Source organism: Athene cunicularia (assembly GCF_003259725.1).
Source record: "Athene cunicularia isolate RWA chromosome 2 unlocalized genomic scaffold, athCun1 chr2_part1, whole genome shotgun sequence".
In the NCBI taxonomy this organism is placed as follows: Eukaryota; Metazoa; Chordata; class Aves; order Strigiformes; family Strigidae; genus Athene; species Athene cunicularia.
The window spans coordinates 58,281,530-58,303,340 of NW_020799095.1; the positions used below are offsets into that span (position 1 = coordinate 58,281,530).

The window sequence follows — 21,811 nt, forward strand, 5'->3', positions numbered from 1 at the left end:
CCTCAGGCTCGGCCCCTCGCTGTTGGCGCGGGGTGTGGGAGCGGCCCACGGACACTCCGCTGCTCGGCCTGGCGGGGAGGGCAGGACAGGGAAGGTTCCCGGGGGCCCCGCGGATCCTTGGAGCCGTGGGCAGCGGCCGGCTGCGTGGGTGCAGGGAGCTGCGGCGCAAACTCCTTCCCCTCAGCCTTCCAGCGCGGAGCTGAGAATAAACAGCTGCGCAGGGGATGGATGCCACATTGTCTAGTGGGGGCTGGTGCCAGGTGGAAGGCGTGTCTCCAGCCTGTAATGGTGGAAGAAGGGAGAATCCGCCTTCCTCGTCCACGAGATTTATCTCTGTGCAGAGACTTTCTCACATACGGCTTCATCTAAGCCCAACACATTACAGGAGGCGGTTTGCACATTTAAATCGTTCGGGCTAATCTCCCAACAGCACATTAACTCAATAAGATCCTATTATACTTTCAGCTAAGTATAATGCCTTTGCATTTTGCACATACACTTTCTCAAGTTTTGCTTTTTAAAAAAAAAAAAAAAATCACAGGACGATGAAGTCGAAGCTCAATATGGCAAGCTTCAGAAAGACCTGTTTATTTTGTATTTCATTTACAGTCCTGGACGGTTGTCCCTGATTTTACACATCATGCCCACTCTGCCTCATTGTCAGCGGTAGCAGTGAACAACAGATACGTGGTCACTGGGAGCAGAGATGAGACGATCCAAATCTATGACATGAAAAAGAAGATAGAACATGGGGCACTGCTGCAGCACAATGGTAAGGGAGCTTTTCTTCGTGAAAAGCATTAATGATAGAAACTTGTAGCTGAAAACCTGGCCCGTGCCATTAGAAGAAAATTGAAATTTTTTTGGTACGTCTTAAGTAGTGATGGTGCTACAGTCGTGATGGTCTGTTGATATAAGCAGGGTAAGCTTTTGAGCATGAAATATCCAACAATAATTTTGGGTGTTAGCCCACAAATATAGCTGCTGCTTCCAATTATTTTTAGTTTTAACTGTTTAAGAAGTTATGGACCACAAATGGCTTGGGAGCCAGTTTTGTTCTACCAGCACAGTTTATCTAGACCATGCCTGCTCCCATCAACCATCTTTCCTAGGGCCCTTGTCCTGTCACAGACAAACAGGAGCCACACAAAAGAGAGCTTGTGTGTGAGAGCAGGCTGCATGTAACCTGGTCCATTTCCCACTTTAGGTGCCTCCTGAATTACAGCCATGAAATACATCAGTAAATGGCTGTCCAAATAAATGCATTTGTGTCATTTGTAGCTCAATCCTGATTGTCCTTCTTCTCCTGATAACCAGGAAGTACATGGAGCTAGACTGAATGTGGTCCAGGCTTTCAACTCATGTATGATAATTACGTATGAGAAGCAGCATGCGCAGTAAATTCAGCTGTGTGTCAAGAGCAGGGCTTTGACATAGGAGAATTCCTAATATTGATCGAAGCTCAGTGTCACCTGAGCCACAGTTGTTGAGTACTGCCATTTCAGGGAACAGCCCAGATGGAGTTCAGACGTCTATGGCAAGTTTGGGGGGTTTGTGAAGAAATATGTAGGAAATAATTCATATTTTCCCAAGGGTAGGGTTTGATGCTAGAAGCTTAATTCATAGGTTCTCTGTGTGGTAACTGTTGGTTACGTACACATTGTTAGGAGCTCTGGTTTGTATTTCTAGGCACAATAACTTGTTTGGAGTTCTATGGTACTGCACATCTACTGAGTGGGGCTGAAGATGGACTAATTTGTATCTGGAACACAAAGAGATGGGAATGCCTGAAATCTATTAAGGCACATAAGTGAGTTTCTTAAATCTGCTTATTCACGTACGTTTTCATTTTTATTTTCATTTGTAAATAATGTACGTGGTTAATACATTGTTTTGTTTTTTTCAGGGGGCAGGTGACATCTCTTTCTATTCATCCTTCTGGGAAACTGGCTTTGTCAGTAGGAACAGATAAAACATTAAGGTGAGTTGAGACTGATGAAGGAATGCTGAGAATCATAATTCAGTAGCTCTTAGTAAATTGTAATCAACAACAATTCCATGTTTGGAGTCGACCGTGCAACACTAATAAAACGTATTTGGACATCAATTGGTTCAAAGATCTATTGATTATTCTTTTAAAGTTCTAGATACCAGCAATATTTTAAAGTCTTTTGAAATTAGTCCTTGCTGTTCCTAGCTTCTTGTGGTGGTCTGACGCTTTATAGTCACTTGTAGATGTATAACTACATTTGCATTTTGGAACACAATTTATTTAAACTTCTGAAAGTTGTCAGGTTTTGTTTAGTGTGAGAAAAGTTATTTTTCACTTAGAGTCTATAAATGTTGTTGTATGTATGTGTTTTAAATATATGATGCTATTTTAACATCATAAATTGGTATTGCGCTCCTTTTGGGCTCTGCATTGTAAATGTTCATCTATAAAGTAAATATCACAAATTCAACTTTAGAGTGTGCAAATGATATGTGAAGTCATCGTTTTCCCTTGCATTAAGAAGGCAATAAAAGGCATAGAGATGCTTAAAAGGTTCCTTAGTTGCCTCATGTCAGCAAAGAGAACTTCAGTTTCACTGTGCTGTTTTTAACCAGAATGCACATTATCTATTGTTGTCTTTCAGAACTTGGAATCTTGTAGAAGGACGGTCAGCCTTTATCAAGAACCTGAAGCAAAGTGAGTTTGTCAGTCTAAATCCAGTAAAAAAGTGGAATTAGACAAGAGGAGTAGACTGAATTAATCAACAAGTCAGTTAATTGAAAGCAACTTTCACACTGTCATTTTACATGTGCAGGCAAGCATATGTAAACTTACGTCCTTAATAATAATCATTTACCAAAAGGAAAATGTAGTGACACTAAAGTAAATTTTTCTTTCCTTGAAATTTGATATCAGGACATTTAAATAAATAAATTTTCTTTTGTTTTTCTCTATACACTTCTGATAATCAGAAACAAACATTTAAGACCACAGTTTTACTTGTTTATTCTCAGTTATTTTATTTTTTTCCTGAATTTTTTGCTGGTTTAAGTAGAAAACAGTGTCTAGCAGCTTCTAAACATTCTTACTTTTAGATTCTTATGCAATATAGAGTGCAAAAAATCTGTGTACACAAATGTATCATGTACAGATGCCCACATAATTAAATGGTCCCCTGATGGAGAGAGGTATGTGACCGTGATAACAAATAAAGTGGATATCTACAAACTTGACACAGCTTCAATCACTGGCACTATCACAACAGAGAAGAGAATTTCTTCACTTAGATTTATTACAGTAAGTACAAAAAAGAAAGGTGCTGGGAAATTAACTGGTTTGAAAATCATGAAATTAATCACACTTGCATTTCTTTTTTCCTGTTCCCAGGATTCTATCCTTGCCATAGCTGGAGATGATGAAATTATAAGGTTCTACAGCTGTGAATCACAAAAATGCCTGTGTGAATTTAAAGCTCATGAAAACAGGTATTCTATATTTGTTTACTATTTAAATATTTATGGTAACACTGAGTACTCTGTAAAGTTCAATGACTTGTTATGTTCAGCATATTTTACTATTGTATTTGTTTTAGTATAGAAAGTGAATTTATGTGCTAAATTCCAGATTTGGGACAGACTTGTTTTGCTTTTAGTATGAGCATAAATATTGTGCTAGGCATGCACGTTACAAAAACAACAGGGTATAGAATTAGAAATATTACAGTTCTAAATTTAGAGGTACACACTTCTCTGTGTGTGGCCTATGCATTTCTGAAATTGGGTACTGATATTTTCCTGCAAGACCATCTAAAGAATGTTTAACGTGTCTTTACAGATTCTGACTCTTCAGAATGCTTAAATAAACCAAACCAGTGTACTCAGTTCAGACAATAGGAGAGTAATCACGTATTTTCTGTTGTCGAAAACCAAATATTTGTCAAGATGCTGCTTTTAATTCATCAAAACACAAAAGTATTAGCTAAATGTCATTGAAGTGATTAATACTGTGGGCTTAAAAGTATTAAAATGTTCTGAACTGAATTCTAACAAGCCTAGCAAAGGCAAGCATTCTGACTGTAAATGATAGAACTCAAAACAGATTATCGTTCCAAATTCCTGCCTGTCATTTGTGGGTTTTCTGTTCAAACTGATTTTTAAATTATTGCCTACTCATCTAATTTCTGCAGTGTCCTGTTCTGAACTGCCATGCTATAAAGTAACACAGTATTATATTTTCTTCACAGAATAAAAGATATCTATAGTTTTGAAAGAGAAGGACAACATGTTATTGTTACTGCATCCAGTGATGGTTACATTAAAATGTGGAATCTGGATCTTAATAAGGTTGGTCTGTTAAACTGCTTGTTAAATTTACAGAAAAATACCACATAACCGAAACTGCAGACAGTTATGTAATAAAAATTAATTTTAAATCACTGAGGAAATTTTACTTAAAATCTGGATGTCTTGATCTCCTCCATGCTATGTTCAGTAGAGGTGTATATGTCTATCCACATATTTTTATGCACCTGTATATTTTTGTATCTTTGTAATTTCTTTTAAGCAAACTATCAAATTTGATGATATTACAGAGATCTCATCTCCTCTTTTATATATAAAGTCATGCTTCCTTTCAGACCTAACTGGCCAGACTATTTATTTAGTTATATATGTTCTAAGCACTGCTGAGGTGACTGTTGCTAGTCTTTTAAAAACACAAACTCTGTGGTTTGGGGTGGGGATTGTTCATGTAAGGGGAAAAAGTTGTCCTTTTGAAAAATTCAAACATGTTAATATACTGGGTACTTCTATTTCGTGTATTTTCAAACAGTTCTGAGTAGCACAGTTCAAGAAGGAATCACGTCTTATCATTAAAGTTTCCCATGTTTGTTGTTTGCTCTTGGGTTTGTATTTTTAAAATCAGAATTAGATTTTTTTAATTTAATGCCCAGTAATAAAGGATCTACTATATTCCACTATAAGTATTTTGAATAGTTCAAATAAATATCTCTCAACATTTATATGCTTTATATGTATCATCTGAATTTGCCTGTTTTTAATTTGACCCCCTCTGGTTACTTTTATACTTATAAGTGCAATAGTGAAAATCCCTCTTTCCCCTTCACCTCAAATTTCTTATCCCTTTGTACATAACTGACATAGTGATCAGGGAACTTTTTACCTTTTTCTGTGACATTGTCTTTATTTTGACCAAATGAGTGCTTTTCTTCCTGTGTGGGTAAAATTTTGTAAAAATTTGTATAACTCTGTGGGCTGCTCTGTCCAGCTCTGTGGGGTAGAATATCCTAATACAGGTAGTTTCTGATGGGTTGATGTTGTTGTGCTGTACATGTGTTTGTAACACTTTATCCCCTGATACCTGTAATAGGATATTTGCTCAAGTATTCCCAGAGCTGACTGATATAATTGCAGTTAAGCAATTTGAAACACACTCTGAAGAGATTACTTTTAATCAGCAGCATTGTCTTTGTGAGGGAGAAAAGGAATCTAATGCAATAACTTCATTCACATTATTTCAGCTGTACCAAAAAATACTTATTACTCTGGAGAAACTTCTGAAACCATTTTTTTTTTGTGGGGGTCTGTGACTCATCTAGTTATTCATCAAGTTAAACTTACCCCATGTGCCTGAAACCCACTGGTCTTGCTTATCAAGATATTTTCTTAAAGCCACTGGGAGTTTTTTGTAAAGCCACCACTGAGGAATGGTATCAGGAACAGGACTGCAATAATGTGACCATTAGCCAATATACAGTCTCTAGTTCTAAACATTGTTAGGCACCAGAAATGAAGTGGAAGGTAGGCAGTATGTTTCTCACTTCAAATACTTCAGTAAATCTAAATAGAAATACAATAATGTGTAATTAATCTTCTAATGTATTATCTCCAGATTAAAGATGTGCCATCTCTACTGTGTGAAGTCAGTACCAAAGCTCGGCTGACATGTCTTGCAGTATGGCTTGACCAAGCTTCAGAAATGAAAGAAAATTCTGAGAAAGCTGCAACGTCATCTCAAGGTAACAGAACTGTGTGTATTTTTGGTTGTTCATGTGACTCTGAAATGGAAGATAGTAAGTGGGAGGTTTTTACTGCATGCAGTGGAAAAACTTCCGATATCTTGAAGAACTGGGGATATGACACTGGCAAGGGATATAAATATCCTTACCAGTCTGATAGTGTCTCAAGCCCACATGTATGTTGGAGGACATAAGCCTCCTCTCACTTTTATTATATGAAAGTTTTGTCTCTCTTTACTGAAATAACATACTGAGGAAGCCACTGTGAAGCTTTTGAGACAGATAAGAAAAGAAAAAACAGTTTGATAGAACTGCACGTCTTGTTTTCCTATAAACCAAAACTAGGTCTTGAGGCCATTGTGGTTGGGAAAACTTAGGAAGTCTGGCTCAGTATTTTTTTAGTTTTTTGCTGTTGTTTTACTGTATCATAATCTATTTACACACTTGATATTTAGATACTTGCATATCATAGGAAAAACTAGCATAAATGGTACATTCCGCTGTAAGTAAAAAATCATGTATAACCTCTTTTTGAAAAATGAGATATAAGTAAGTCTGTGCCATTTTAGACTACAAAGACTGGACATAAATATCAGTGTGAATAATTTCTTGCTTTTTTCCAGCAAATGAAGATGAAAAATTGTCAATAGTCAAGAAAAAAAAAGGTTGTTTGACTGATAAAAGTGACAAAACATCAGAAAGAAAGAGAAAAATTACTCCAAAGAAGCAAAAATTGGAAGCTCCACTGCAAAAGAAGAAAAAGAAAAGGAATAGCTCAGCATGAAGGCAGCTACTTTCTCTCCTGAAGAAAAAGTAAATGCTAGCGTTGCTGTAGTTTTTATGAGGATGGGAACCTCTGACAGGACATACACCTTTAAAGTGATCTGTTGTTTAAAAGTAATGAATGCTTTTACCCTAATAAATTGACTGATCATTCTGGGAAGTAGCAAAAGAGATGGCAACTTTTCCTAAGTGATCAAGACAAAAATAAATTCATAATATTTATATTTTTCTATTAACAATAGCATACGCTTCTTAACTGGCTCTGAAAAAGCCAGCTAAAATGATAAAAATAGCTGCATCTGTCTCCGTTACATTTTTGTCTCACTGAAATGCACATTAAAAATACATACATTTTTTTAATTTAGTGTTGGAAAAGTTACTGTTCATTTGACTCAAAATATGATCTGCTTTTGTCATGCATTACTTTTCCTACTGTAAGAAGGAACATGTTAAAATTACTGAAAGAGGGATGATCATATTCCATTCATAATCACAGAAAATCATACCGTGTAGATCTTGACATGGACCTATACATAGTTTATAAGCAAAATGTTTGCTTTTTTTACTGTGTCCGTACTTCATGCATTTAATTTTTTTTAAAGTCTTTGCACCAATGGTTCACATGATTGAAATATTTTGTTCAGAATACAATACATATTCTTGGTGGAAGAGTTTGCACCAATAAAGTTTTACCTTCTCTTCCCCCTTCCCACAGCATTTTTCCAAGTCCTTGATCTGAGCTTTGTTTAAAAAAAAAAATTATCTAACATTTGGAATGTTTGGCATTTTATCAGCATGAAACTCATCTGTTTTGCACTTAAACAGAAAATGAATTCCTGATCTCAATCACTGGGAACAGGATTTTATTCTAAGTGTTATTACAAATAGTGGGAAAAACAAAGTTGAGCTGGAGAGAACAAGGCCAAATAGCTGTACTAAACGTTCTCTTTATTTCTTTTAAAGACATTTTAATGTTGTTTTCTGCACTACCAGAGTAGTCATTATTTATTCATTTTCAAGAGAGTAATTGGAATTTCTCTTTATTCTGATTCCCTTTAGTAATAACCTGTTCCCCCTTATTTGTTTAGCAAGAGGAGAGGTAGAGAATATCAGAAAAAAGATTGAGCCAAATCTGGAGACAGGAATGCAGGCTGTCTTAGGGATGTAAAATAGGATATAACTCCAGCTTACGTCTTGTGTATGCTGACACTGAAACGGTGCACATCATCGGTGCTGTTCTAAGATTGTTCATGTGGCAATGGCAGCATTCTCTTAGAGATGGGTGTCTGCGTTTATATTCTGTAACTGTTTCCCTTATTTAGATTACTTAGATAAATGATCACAACCCCTTGTCTGAATATTCAGTCCAGTTGATTTATATGAGCTCAGTTTATTCAACATTAAAGGATTTTCAATTATACTTTAGTTTGAACTTACACAGCTTTTAACTTTAATAATACCTTGAACGCGTGTGTACACAAATGTTGGCAAATAATGTAGGACTTAGAATGGTTTGTAGACTTAGCAGGAAAGGTACCAAATCAGATTTTTAATTGATAACAAGTCCTATAGTAAATATGGGACTTACAGAGTATAAGCTTAAGCAAGAATTGTGTAAAGTGTTTTAACTTGTAAAGTGTTACGTCTGTTTTATAATGCTTATCTTATGTCTGTTCTTGACAAAATAGCTGTCAGTACTAAGACAGTTTTTAATGTTTGAATTTTTAAATACCTGAGCTCATGGCCGTGGCTGTCACAATTACAGAAGCCAGCTTTTATGAGTAGCAGGATAAATCCAGTTTGAATATAATTTTAAGAATTAAAAAGCAAACATTCCACAGAATTTTGGTTCCAATGTTTAGACTTACTAGTAAGTAGTATACATTTGTAAAAATCCAACCCCCATGTAGTAACAAAGAATTATATGTCTCATGAGACATGAAACCATTTGTGAACTAGAGACTGAGAAGACAAGCCCTAACAGCTTTTAAAGCGAAATACAGTAACAGTCCTGAGAGAAGTAATTTTCTATACATTGAGTGAACGCTCACCTACCAACCAGTACTTGGCAATTTTTTGTTATTATTTCCTTGTGCACATCTTCCTTTCCAGAACATTTTCCATCCCAGTTTTCAGGGAATTGCTTAGAACGATAGAGGGGAGACAGCAGTGCAGAGCAAGAGGAGGTGTTAGTGGTGAGAAAGTTCTTCCTGTGTCAGGAAGGGTGAGTGTGTGTGATGCTGGTAGAGTAGATGGAGCCCACGGCTGCAAGGAACAACAGCCTAGCGAACAGCATCTTCAGCTGAGCCCCAGGTGAGCTCAGCAGCTCTAGCAGCTGTGGATTTCATCCAGTTTTTCTCCTTCCTCTCTTGGGGAACCCCAGTGCTGAATTACAAAGCACAGCCCAGAGGAACTCGAACCTCACAGCCATTACACAGCTGGAACAGAACAGGGAATCCCATCTGTGCTGGTTGTGGCACTTCTCGGGGAGATGGGAGATCTCTAAGCCACTTAAGCCGACAAGGGAGTTGAACTACTCTCCACTTTCTGACCATTAGGCTAATTCATAAAGATGGGAAAACTTGAAATGCAGCTAGAGAAAGCTGTGTTTTGCAAAAAGTACAGGCCTCATGTTTTGTGCCTTCTGACGAAAAGGAACCAAAGGCTCTCAGTTTTGGGACCTGGCTGGAGGAATGCTCACTCTTCCTATGTGCTTAAACGTCCATGGGAAGTAAGCGCATAGCCAACTGGAATAACTTATGCACTATTTACATGAAGAAAGCTAGTTTCAGCACTTGCAAAAAAGAAAAAGCTTGTAGACAGAAACATCTACATTTTTTTCCAGATAAAAAAATGCAAAGGTATTTTCCATCTCCCACTGTTGGGTAACTCCTACAGCAGAAGGCTCCTTTTTCTGTTGCACTAGCTGTGCTTGTAATTTTACAAATAAAGAAATCCTCTACATCTTCCATAAACCCGAAATTACTGACAAAAGCTGGAAGCGGCCTGTGGGCTGCCTAGAGTTGCAGCTCATGTCAAACGACAAACCAACCCTAAATTCTCAGCTCTACCACATACCCCCGCCTCCGGTACAGGACTAGGATGGATCGGGTGGCACGAAAGCAGTCAGGAGGGAGCTTTCCCCTCACTGGACAGACATGCAGAACCCTGTCTGCACTGAAGTCTCTCCTTATTTGTAGGCCCTTGGGCTTGCTCGGGCATCCTCTATGACCCCTCCGGGGCCAGGGGAGTTACCCTCAGCTCTGCAGGGAACTGGGAGGGCACCAACACCTTCCCCTCCTCTGCTTAATTTTTTGTCTTCTCTCCGAACAGCCGGAAAAAGGAAGGTTCGGGCGGTGCGTTGCTCCCTCGCCTCCCCTTCCGCCGCCGGCTCCGCCCTACGCCGCTGCGGAGCGGGGCCGCGGGGCAGGTGAGCGCCGCCCGCGTACCTTCCGCGGAGGGGCGCACCCCGAAGTCCACCCCACCGGCCCCGGGGCTGCCTTCCCGACAAATCGGTTTTCCATCGTTTGGGCTCGGGTTAGGGCTCGGGCTTTAGGCAGGCCTTGCTCGTGGAAAAGTCCTCCACGGCAAAATGCTAGTTTGTTTTTTTTTTTTTCTCTAAAAAATTAAGATCCTGACACCAATTTCTCTTCCAGCATGGCAGTGGACTGGCTCGGCTTTGGCTACGCCGCCCTGGTGGCATCAGGAGGGCTTATTGGCTATGCAAAAGCAGGTATAGTGCGGAAAGGTGTTTCTCTCCCTCCCTCTCCCCCCCTTCATCCCCCAATAACTTTGTGTGAGCTAGGCGGCTTTTCACAAAAGCCTCCTATCTCGAAGTTCACACAGGTATAAAATTTATCAGTTTGTACCATGTGCTGATAACTTGCTGCTGTTGGGGTGTGGTGCTTTTTTTTGGGTGGAGCTGGTGCTTTGGGCTGATAAACCCACCATCTGTTTTCTGGTGGATGTTGGTATCCTGCTTCTGTGCCGTGCTTTTTAGGTGAACTGACATAAGTTTCTTTCAGAAAGGCTTTTCCCCTGCTATTTTAAATATAAACCTTCTGTAAATGTTTTGTATCTTCAAAGGACATCATCTTTTTTCTTTTTTAGAGGTTTTTTTTTCATTTTAGTGTTTGATGGTAACAGTATACTGCAAGCTGCAGAAAATTTTCAGAAGGATCCGTTTTCCAAGTAGAGCTGAACAATGCAAAACAGTCCTTAAACTTGTTCCTTTTCTGGGCTCTGCATCATAAGCTTCCCCTCTGACCTACTGCTTTCGTTTCTTGACCTTTTTCTGAGTTTGTCTTCCGGACAGAACTGTGGCTTCATCCCTGCTGCAATACTTTCAGATTCAAAAATCCCTGTCACCTTAGTGTTTGTGATCCAAAGGTACATTGCTGAAATCTGTAAGAATCTTACCAGTGCATTTGACTACATAGATGATAATGACTATTCCAATCTGTTTTCTGTAGGCTTGGTTTATCCTTTGGCCTGTGAGTGGAGTATAGGGCAGGAGGGACAATACTGAGAACTGAAGTAACTAATTGCATCCGTATTTTTCTAAGGCCATTATGAAACAGTAGGTGTCTTTCTTACGCTCTGGGCCCACATGGGAGGACGTGGTCATGCTGAGGTAAGGGAATCCAGGTCATAGGATTTCTGAAGGGGAAACAGGAACTTGTATGGTGATTTGTAAGAGGGGAAAGGGAAAAAAAAAAAAAAAAAAAAAAGCAGCTATCATATTCATACTAATAACTTGGAGAAACCAAAGAAAATTGAACTTTTTTCCATAGAGCTAAGATGGTGATCTTTTACAACCGGGTCTAGTTACCTACACAACCAGCAGTCAGTAGGAGCTGCCTTGGGAAGAATATGAGAACAGGGCAAGCAGAGAGTGACTGATTTTTTTCTCTTAATTTAGTAAATTCTGTGGGTTCCAGTGCTTTGAGGTTCAGGAACTTTCTGATCCAGAGGTGGTGTGGTTGTCCTAGTAAGTGTATGTGTCATAGCTGCTTAAATAATACCTTGAGGTAAAAGTCATGGATATGATGGCCATTTCTTGGCTCCCAGGCTTGTGGAAATAATTGTAGCTACCACATTGGTTGTTAAACTGTATTCTGTGCAGATCAGCCACTTGCACATGTACAAGAATATCTGGTTGCTTTCTATCATCTTTATCTCTTGCTTTTTATACCAAAACCAGCATCTGAAGCAATATTACAGCTGCTTTGTTGATGACTGAAAAATTATTACTTCCTGGTAGCAACATGCAATCATCCTGTAACACTGAGAGGAGATCTTTATCAGTTTAGCTTTGCAATCTCAAATCTTTTAAAGGTGACCTGGAAAATGGAATATATAAAGAACCACCCTCAGTACTATTAAGTCCTGAACTCTCCATTAGCCTCATTGAGAGCATTCACCACTCGCAGTGCTCATGACACTTCAATATTTGATGTCCTCTATAAATCTCCAGTTTGGATGTGGTATCCTTTATCTGCTGGCACCTTGGGATTATCACATATACTGAAGACTTGATCCAAAGATTAGGTGAGTCCAGGGAACCTTCTTCCAAAGTCTGCAGTTATCTTTGGATCAGATCTAAGGCATACTTAGGAGATAAGACCTCTCTTACTTGACTCCATTCTGTTCTTTGGCAACTCTGTATTTGAATGCTTTTCTGCCCAGTTCAGTCTGTGTCCTTTTTCTGGTCTTAAACCCTTACTGTTTAGTCCATCTACTTTACAGCCTCTCAAGAAATTCTGATATTACTGTGTTGAAACAACATGGTTCAGTTTGCACAAAGAGAGCATCAATTCTTTTGCTGGTCTCATTATTCTTTCCATCACAAATACAAGAATGTCTTTGCTGTTAAATAATTAAATACTAATGCTGTTTGTATCTTATACAAGAGTATTTGAATGTGTTTCTTGGTGCAGATCAGCATGGTCTTAGTGTCTTAAAAAAACCCTCTCTAATGTGCTTTATAACAATGAATGCCTTTTTTTTTTTTTTTTTTTTTTTTTTTTTGTTATTGTTGGTGTTTTACAAAACAGACATGCTGATGAGCAAGTTTATTTCTGAGCTAATAAAGGCATCTTTTACTTGTTCAGGTAGTGTCCCATCGCTAGCTGCTGGCCTTTTCTTTGGGAGTTTGGCTGGACTGGGTGCCTATCAGCTCTCACAGAATCCAAGTAATGTTTGGATATCTCTGAGTAAGTCATTTAAAATTTTAACTAGGAGGGATTGTATTTACCCTAAAATAACTGGATACTTAAAATGAGTACCTAAAAGTCTGCAGAAGAGTTAAACTGATGGTGTTACAAATCAAGTTTCAATCCAATCTTTAAACTTGTGTTTTAGTGAAAAATCTTCACTAGTGACCAAACTCCAGTGCTCTCTTGGAATGCGAACTGTTAGCATTACTTAATTCTTTTTTTAAAGAATGTATTAAGAATGCATATTAAAAACTGTCTTGCTTGGTGATTTCTCACTATGTTCCAGCATCCCTTTTGTGAGAAGTATGAAGTGCTTTGGATGATAGTTCAGACTTAATCTTTTGTCCCTTTTCTACAACAGGATAGGAAAATATCTGTTATTTATAATTAAGAGTTTATCTTCTGAACATCAAAAAACCTACAGATTGTGAAGGAAAATGTGTGCTAGGATAAAGTGAAACTTAAGTGGTTTAAAAAAATTGTCAAACCAAATACCATTATTTAATAACCTTCAGCAAAACAAAAATCAAATAAGCATTTTCTGTTTAAAAACTTGTATGTAGTATGGTGTGAATCTTCAAAATGCAATTTTTGTCTTTCTTCTATTTACCATATAGAGCTCAGGGTAGTGAACAAGTTAGAACAGTAATCACCTATCATCACTTGAACTTTTCTCATTCACTAATAAGTTAGGGTACCTTGCAATTGAAGTGGGCTGAGGAAATATATGTAGATAATTCCTGTAGCTCAGCTGATGCCTGACACTTGTTAGACTGTTGTATCTCAGATACTTGTGAGCACGTTTTATGTAATACTTTGGCCAGTATTTGTGTTAGTAGTATCCTCTACTCTCCATTCCTGATCTGTAGAAGACATCAGTGCATGACAGTTCTCTAGCACTAGATATGTTTCAGTCCCCAGGCTTTGCTGAATTGGTGGCTGCCACCATGCATCTGTCTCCTGTTGGCATGTTTGAAGGATCATAGTGCCAATGGTAGTGCTAGTAAATTGATGTCTGACCTCTGTGTGTCCTCTTTTATCTGGATCCTACTTTCAGCATCCTGCAGGAGGCTGGAGAATTTCAGGAAGAGTGGTTCCTCTGCAGGCTGCCCATACCCCTAGCAGGTTATTTTATTATTGCTGAAAATGTCAGAGGGGGTGATTGGCTCATTTTTATACATGAGAAATATGGAAATACAAAGGTGTTGCACGCCTGGGGAGATTTAACAGACAAGGAAGCTTCAGTGATGCAGAATCTTCTTCCTTCTTAGAACTGGAGCTTCCCTTCTTCCTGACTTTGAGAAGTGAACTGTGGAGACTCACTGCTTAGTGCTTAAAGAGCTGCCACTGACTATAGCATTTGTTCACTGAAGCAGTGACAGAGCATCTAGTTCTTTGATATGTGAAAGTCAGAAGTGAAGGGGAAGGCCCAGCATTTCTCTCCACTTCAGCATTGTCTACACTGCAGTCCACTTCCACATCTACTGGATAGGTCAAAAGCTGTGCATGGTCAAGCCTAAATAACTGGAATAAACTACTGATACAGCAGTCTTAACAGGAGCGAGATCAAGTATTTTCCCAAATGTCAGAGAGATATATGTGTGTAATTCAGTAGCATATGGAATCTTTTCCTCCTCCATGCTTTAAAGTTTTTGGAAAAGGTGTGTTCTGCGCTGTCTTAGACAAAATTATATTTAGTGAAGTGTGTATATTTTGAAGACTGGCTACTGATTAGAGCTTGGGGTATTTGAGTACTGAAGTATTTCAGTTCTTTCTTGTGTGTTAGACTGTAGTTTCAGTCTTTTACATAGTTACTTATAGTAGACTGTTAGATGTCAAGGACAGTATTTAGGGTAGTGTTAGGGAGGAAGGATGCCATGGCTAGGACTGAAAGTGAGCTGGGTCCTGCAGGACCAATCGTCACATAGAAGCAGTGGTAGAAAATGAGAGTGATTGGAACAGCATGTTAATGTGTAGCTGTTACCACTGGGTAGCAGCTGCATGCTAAAGCTAAGGATTTAATTAGTATGGTTTTTTAGTATGTATCTTTCTTTGAGATAAGGTGTTTAGTGATTGACATTTCTATTTTACTGGCTCAGTGAAACTACCTGACTCCTGTCTCTATGTCAAGTGGTCAGGGTGGGCAGCTTTAACTCTCTGACCCTAGTGGAAGGTGGTGCAGGGCTGAAATGGATTGGTGATGCTTAGCGTTTCCATAGCACACTTCAGAAGGGAAGTCCTTTGCAAACATAAATGTGTTATTTCTCAGAACATTACTACAAGTTAGACACAAAAACGCTCTCTCCCTTTTATGAGAAGCAAGGGTTTAGTAATTTGCCTGTGCACAGGGAAGGAGTGAGTTCCAGAGCAGTGTAGCATAGATTATTTCCAGTCTCCAAAGAAGCACGTTTTGACAAAGAAATTTGAGGAGTGTTTGCAGAAGCACATAGAGTGCACTGCCTGCTAGAACTTGATTTAGAATATTTATGCTTCACATATGGAGGCATTCCAAAGTTTACACAATTTATTAACTCTTTTTGTCCATCAGGTAAAATAACTGTTTCACTTTTTACTTGATGCTGCTACTTCTCTCTGTTCTGTTAGTTTTGAATTGTAGCATCTCTCACACACATGCGTCTCTGCTGACTGCACTGTGTAATCTCTCATTTAAGTTACATCTGGAACACTGACTGCTGTCATGGGAACAAGATTTTACAACTCTGGAAAATTCATGCCTGCAGGGCTAATTGCTGGTGTCAGGTACAACACAATATACTTCTTTTTTTACTCTCCTATGTGTGATTTCTTACTTGTTTAATTAAACTGAGGGGGAGCAAATAGTATTTTGTGTATCTTCTTTGTTTCCATGCACCAGTTACATGTGAAGTATTTGAAAATGAATTGACAAATTATTATTATTGTTTAATTCTGTGTTTTTCCCCCCCTTAAACAGTTTGCTAATGGTTGGAAGATTAGCACTGAAGATGGTGGAAAAGCCACATAAGTAATGTTCATTTTACAGTTTAATATCTGGATAGGGAAACCTGATAATGAAGTTGCATGAATGCAGAAGCAAGAAGATGGAATGATTTTCTATATCAAGACAATTCTTTTCAGTTTTTTATATAAGGGGGAGTAGAATGTTGGAACAGGTAGTCTACATACAAGATGCTATTATTTCAATGATCTGGTAGAGCTGTTGTTGTGTAGTGAGAAATTGGTCCTGGGTTTGATTTTTCCGGACACGTTTCAGTGTATTTTAACATTTCCAGTTTTTATATTCCAAAATACATGTATGAAGCAGGGAGGGCCTGTAATTAAGAAAGTATCCACAGAGAGGCACCAGGAGTAATTACAACCAGCTAAATACAACGGCGTGTATGTCATACTTTTCATATTGAGTATTACAGTGTGCTTTACCTATGGCATTCTGAGTTGATACACCATGTCTGTATAATGCCAAACAGATCTTTGTATTGTGAAATGATGCTAAAATGTTGCTTTTCTACCAGTAAAAGTTGTTTAAAACCTGTATTTGGTATTTTTTGGTATCCTTTTGCGTGTATGGGGTTGGGGTTTTTCTTTTTACCTTCTTGTTTTCTCCTCAGCAGAAGTCTTTGCAGCGAACTGTTAGTATCCAAGTGCTGTCTTTCAATGATATTTAAAAATCCCTTTTTAAATGGAGGGGGAAAAGATTGAATTAGGGGCCTTTGTTAACATTGCATTTAAACAGTTGTTGGAAAGGAACTTACTCTGAGGATTAATTAAGCGAAACCTGTATTAGGCTAAATGAACAGTTGAATGTGATCTGGCCAGAGGTCTGTATAACTTAGAATAAAATAGCTTAACAATAACACTGTGTAATTCTGATCTTACAGACTTATTTCACAATAGAATGTATCAGCATTTTATTTTTATCGCTTAGAGAAGTGGCTCTTCAGATCGGTCTGTACTAGGAAAACTTGGAGTCAGGAGGGTTCCTGGTTCTGCTCTGGTGCCTGAGGACTGAAGTGTGGGAGAAGCATCAGTGGCATCAGGTGCCTTTGTTGACATACCAATCTTGATTGCCTCTCCTGTGTTCCATCTCCCACCTCTGTTAGTGCAGGCACCGCTAATGTGGGCTTAGTGCCATGATGGAAGAGGCAAGGAAGGTGTGAAAAAAAAACCTTTATCAATTTACTCTTTAATGATACATGATTATTGATAAACTAGGAATCTTAAGAGTTGTATTTTAAAGTGATATTTTATGTAGTGACTATTTAAGATTTTACTTTGAGACCTCTATACCATTGATTATATCAAAACTTTGTCAACTGCGTAACATAATTTAAACCTGCTTTGCCATGATTAACTTAGATCTTACCCGCTTCCCGTTTTGTAGTGCTTAAAGGAATTTGTAACAATTCTTTCAAACTGCATGAAGCAAATACTAAACTACACAATTGCTCCATTTCTTTGGTCACTTCAAAGCTTCTATTTCCTGTTCTGAAAGTGGCATTTAACAGTATTGAGCCAGAGTGACATTTCCTTTGTGGTGAATCAATGGAAACACATACGATTGTAGATTGAAAGTTCTTGTAGTAGAAAGTAGCAATTAAAAGCAGATCTATAGATGTTGGGCCAATTGTGTTGTGCAGTATTAGTTCTTTAGGCAAAAGTTATAAAATTAATTCCAGGTTTTTGAACATGTTTCATATTGTAATCTCTCTTGTGTCTGGGCACTTAATCTGTAAATAACCTGATCTGTACATGATGGATCTGCAGGGGGTAGCACTAAAAACATGTTAAAGCATGTCTGAAATTCTAATCTCAGTGAAATTATAGTCTCTCTTGACTGTGCTGTAGGCAAAATCTAACAGAAGTTTTGTAATTATATTTATATATTTGAGATTGTCCTACATAATTGAATAGAAAACTCCATCCCTACTATAGAATTTTCTAGAGCTGTTCAAGAATTAAAGACATTAATATCCTTCCTCCAGACTGCCTGTGCTTTTAAGCTGATTGCTGGATAATCCTATGAGTTTTCTTTCCTATTTTTATTGTGTAGGTTTTGGTGGGTTTTATCCCCTGAGGGTGGTCTCTATGTAAATCGAGATTATTGCTTTTGCATTGAATTTGCTGAGGCCATGCCATGGCTTCAGTGAAACTTCATGCTGTGAGTCAGCTTGTGTATGGATGTAATATTTGGAAAGAGTGATTTAGTTATTTTTAGGAAATGAACTGTTGAAATAATTCCTTACATTAAGGCTACTCTGTTCAAAGCGTGTTCTGAAAATAAAGATGTTAGTTTAATGTTACTTACAGTACCAGCTGTCTGCACAAGTTGAAATGAGTACAAATTTTTAATGAGGTACAGGAACAGGAAAGTAGCTTTATAATACACAGACTGGGTCAGCGGGATTCAACAACTTGGAGTTTATTCATGCCTTTAGAACTCAAATACATTATAGTAATGACAGAAGAAGAGAGTTTGGGTTATCAAATCATCATTTCCCAGAGTGAAGACCCAGGCCCTCTATTCCACGTGTTGCTGTCACATCTACAGTACCTGGTGGAAGCTGCGTTGCAATAGGACGTGTCAAGTATTTCACCCTTCTCTTGAGGAGCTCACTCAAGACAGGAGGAGGGAATTTCCTATTCACGTTGGGAGATAAATGATCTCTTGAAAGCAGGAGCTTGCCCTAGGCTTTGTCAGAGGGATATATAAATGTACCTGTCTCTGTAATAGCAGTTGCTCTACTGTAAATCCTGGAAAGGAAGAGATGTTGGGCTGCCTTCAGTTCCCATTCCGGATGGGTTCAAGTTCCCTTCCCAGGAGAGGGCTCTGTGCCTCAGGCCCTAGGATATTCCACAGCAGGAATATTGCCTGGGGAAGCCACACCAAAGTGGAGAACAGAGTTCAGAGTTCCTGAGACCTGTGGGAACTGGAGCAAATTATTTTTAATCTTTGAAAGTTAAATAGTAACTGGCAAAAATACAGAAACATCCTGAAGCCGAAGAATGGAACTGGGATTCCTCTCTGCCCAGGTGGAAAACCCATGGGACAACCTAAATTTCATCTGTGCTATACTTTCACTTCTGGCTAGCCCTAGGTTCTTTCCCATTCAGGATCTTGCCTGTGGAGACCCAATTGCTCACACTGGGGCAACACCAGGCTGGGAATGTTACTAAACCATCCAGTTAGTGGAGATGTGAGCAAAGGTTTGGGGTGGGGGGTGGGGTGTCAAAATCTTGTACACTTGAGTGCCTCGATTGTGCCTTAGTCTCTATGGGTACAACACCAAGACTTCTAATACACAGCCATAATGTTGAGTCTCAATTGCAGTACTGAGTTGAGGGGAGGAAAAGCAGTCTTTTCACTCACCCAGTGATAGATGTCACACTCTAAGCTGTTCTTTCAATTAATGTGACATTTGCAGGTAGCAAAATCTCTTTTAATTAAATACAAATCTGTAGTATAGTGTGAGACTATAAGTAATGTTACACTAGTAGGACAGACAACTGTATTTTACAGACTAGCAAAGGAGAATTAGAGGATGGAAAATGTTTTAAGTGAAGTGGTTTAGAAGGGAGGTGGTCATGTGCTGCCCTACTTTATCTCTTGTTCTAAGAATATAGTACATGACTGTTTTTAATGCAAAGCGTATCCCCTAGCTCTTCTTCTGCTGCAGGCTTCAAAAGTGCAATTTGCCATGTCCCAGTTCTGTCAGTCATTGTGCTGGGAGCTGTTGGCACTCTGTCTTCCCCGGCTGAGGGTCAGTCTGTGCTGAAACTAATATGGTCTGAAGTATTACACAATTATCCTTTTGTGGTGTTAGAATTACTGGCTTCTTGGCATTATAGTCATGCTTTCTGACTGCACAGTTTAATCACCTGGAAAAATGGGAGGGGAAAAAAAGGTCAGGAGAACCTCCAGGCAGTTATGACAGAAGGAGGAAAGTCTTTGTTCCTGCAGAATTCCTACAAGTAAAAATGGCAAAATGTTTCATCAATAATAGCACAGAGATGTCTGCACACATCTCCTTTCCTTGCTTCCTTGTAATGCCAAGCTGGAGCAGATCAAAATGCTTATGGTTTTATGCCATAGTCCCAGCTCAGTCCAGTACACAAGTGACTTGGGTGTTTCAGTCTCTTCTGAACCTGTGAAATGGAGATAATGTTTTCTGTATCCCTTCCCTGTCTGTCTTCTGCGCTGCTCTCTTGTACAGTGTGTAGCATAACATGTTCCCACCCAAGAAGCAAGAATTGGTAGGTCTGATACTGGTTTACTACTGGTAGTTAATACAGCCTGTCCTTATTTTAATTTAATAGGCTTTTAAAAATACCTAATGAGAAAAATTATGGCAGGACAAACATCTGTTTCCCTCGTTTCATTTCATTAAATGTTAGCATTTGCATAGTATTTTGAGATCCTGTCCTGCAAGCACTATAACTATGGTGAATTGAGTTTTAGTACTAAGAATCATAAAATATCACGAGTTGGAAGGGACCCATGAGGATCATTGAACCCAACTCCTGACTCCACACAGAGCAACCTAAAAGAGAAACCATATGTATAAGAGTATTGTACAAATTCTTATTGAACACTGACAGGCTTGGGGCCATGGCTGCTTCCCTGGGAGCTTGTTTCAGTGCTTTACCACCCCTGCAGTGAAGAATACACTTTCTCTTTTCCTTTAATTACTTTTTTTGAAAGTTTTTTTTAAATTTATTTTTTATTTTTGCCTTTCTACCTTTTTTTTTTTCTTCTTTTTTTCCTTTTCCTTTTTTTTTCCCTTTTTCTTTTATTTTTTATTTCGGCTTTCCTTTTTTCCTCCCCCCCTTCCCCTCCCCCTTTCCCTTCCCCCTTTTTTTTCCTTTTAATATTTTTTTTTTCTCCCTTGTTTTAGTTAGTGGCTGCGTGTGCTGGAAGTGGGGCGGGTTTGGCGGGGCTCTGCGGCGTGCGGAGCCGAGAGAGGGCGGCAGTGCGGCTCCGATGCGGCTGCCGCTCGGTCCGACAAGCCGCTAGTCGGAGAGACACCCCACCCCAAGAGCTGCAGGCAAGGATAAATGACAATAAACAGTTCTTACCTGCTTCTAATTTAGGGTTCACCCACCTGTAGTTATTTTGTAGGTATACTTGTAGTCCTGGAACACCAAACACTTTCCTTTGCCCACTCAGCCGAATGTGAGCGTCTGCTCTTCACTACCTTTGCACTGGCCTGGGGAATTAAATGATCTTGGGGCAAAAGGCTTCCCTCACCAAGCCTACCAGGCTATCCCAAACTATTGCTGCTAAGGAGCTGATAATCATCACATGAAGAACGAAAATAAAAACCTTGCCATTGTTCCTACACCTCCTGAAGGAAATCGCTTCCTATCTATTGGAAGATCAGCCCAGCCTTTCTTCCATGCTTGTTTACAAGCAAGAAAATCTGCAGGTTGTCAGCCTGAATCACAAGCAGAGGGGATTTATCAGGACAGGCCTCCTTCTTTAAGCACTTTTAAGAAACAAAGAAACAGTTTTGTAAGCTGTAGGGGTATATATGTGCATAATCAGGGAGAGGATGTTGGATACTTTTCGGAGGCAGTGCTCTTTCAGCAATGGAAATGGCTGGGATCAAATTATCTGCTGTTACCTGAAGGCATTCCATTGGTAGGAGAGCTATTAGATGTGCTGAAATCCCTTCTCACTCCTCTGTTTCCCAATAAACCTGCACACAACTTCCTCTGGGGATGGGGCCAAGTGTTGCTCTATTAGTATGCAGCACCACAGCAGCAGGGCAGAAAAATACACAC

General features: G+C 39.0%; 2 protein-coding genes across 4 annotated transcripts in view; both read left to right on the forward strand.

The window, feature by feature from the left end:
- PAK1IP1 (PAK1 interacting protein 1) overlaps positions 1 to 10,107 on the forward strand; it is a 10,265-nt gene extending 158 nt beyond the window's left edge. Inside the window, exons 2-10 of the mRNA XM_026841369.1 lie at positions 552 to 772; positions 1,690 to 1,810; positions 1,907 to 1,981; positions 2,637 to 2,689; positions 3,144 to 3,289; positions 3,380 to 3,477; positions 4,236 to 4,335; positions 5,903 to 6,029; positions 6,653 to 10,107. Of these exons, the coding sequence (XP_026697170.1) occupies positions 552 to 772; positions 1,690 to 1,810; positions 1,907 to 1,981; positions 2,637 to 2,689; positions 3,144 to 3,289; positions 3,380 to 3,477; positions 4,236 to 4,335; positions 5,903 to 6,029; positions 6,653 to 6,813 (1,102 nt within the window). The 3' untranslated portion in view covers positions 6,814 to 10,107. The remainder of the gene's footprint in view (positions 1 to 551; positions 773 to 1,689; positions 1,811 to 1,906; positions 1,982 to 2,636; positions 2,690 to 3,143; positions 3,290 to 3,379; positions 3,478 to 4,235; positions 4,336 to 5,902; positions 6,030 to 6,652) is intronic.
- Positions 10,108 to 10,163: 56 nt separating this feature from the next.
- On the forward strand, positions 10,164 to 16,561 carry LOC113477186 (transmembrane protein 14C-like). Of its 3 annotated transcripts, none has more exons than XM_026843382.1 (5): positions 10,164 to 10,242; positions 10,469 to 10,545; positions 12,926 to 13,027; positions 15,703 to 15,790; positions 15,984 to 16,561. In XM_026843382.1, the coding sequence occupies exons 2-5, from the start codon at positions 10,470 to 10,472 to the stop codon at positions 16,036 to 16,038; spliced, it is 321 nt and encodes a 106-aa protein (XP_026699183.1). In that variant the 5' UTR covers positions 10,164 to 10,242; position 10,469; the 3' UTR covers positions 16,039 to 16,561. The 3 variants fall into 3 exon arrangements, with proteins under 3 accessions (XP_026699183.1, XP_026699184.1, XP_026699185.1); XM_026843383.1 differs by having other exon boundaries at positions 10,175 to 10,349; XM_026843384.1 differs by having other exon boundaries at positions 10,206 to 10,238.
- The last annotated feature ends 5,250 nt before the right edge of the window (positions 16,562 to 21,811 follow it).

Excerpts from the sequence above, each read along its gene's own strand:
- LOC113477186 (XM_026843382.1), top strand. The coding sequence starts at position 10,470 with ATGGCAGTGGACTGGCTCGGCTTTGGCTACGCCGCCCTGGTGGCATCA. Across the intron at positions 10,546-12,925 it reads TATTGGCTATGCAAAAGCAG|GTAGTGTCCCATCGCTAGCT; the intron begins GTATAGTGCGGA and ends TTACTTGTTCAG. Across the intron at positions 13,028-15,702 it reads TAATGTTTGGATATCTCTGA|TTACATCTGGAACACTGACT; the intron begins GTAAGTCATTTA and ends CTCTCATTTAAG.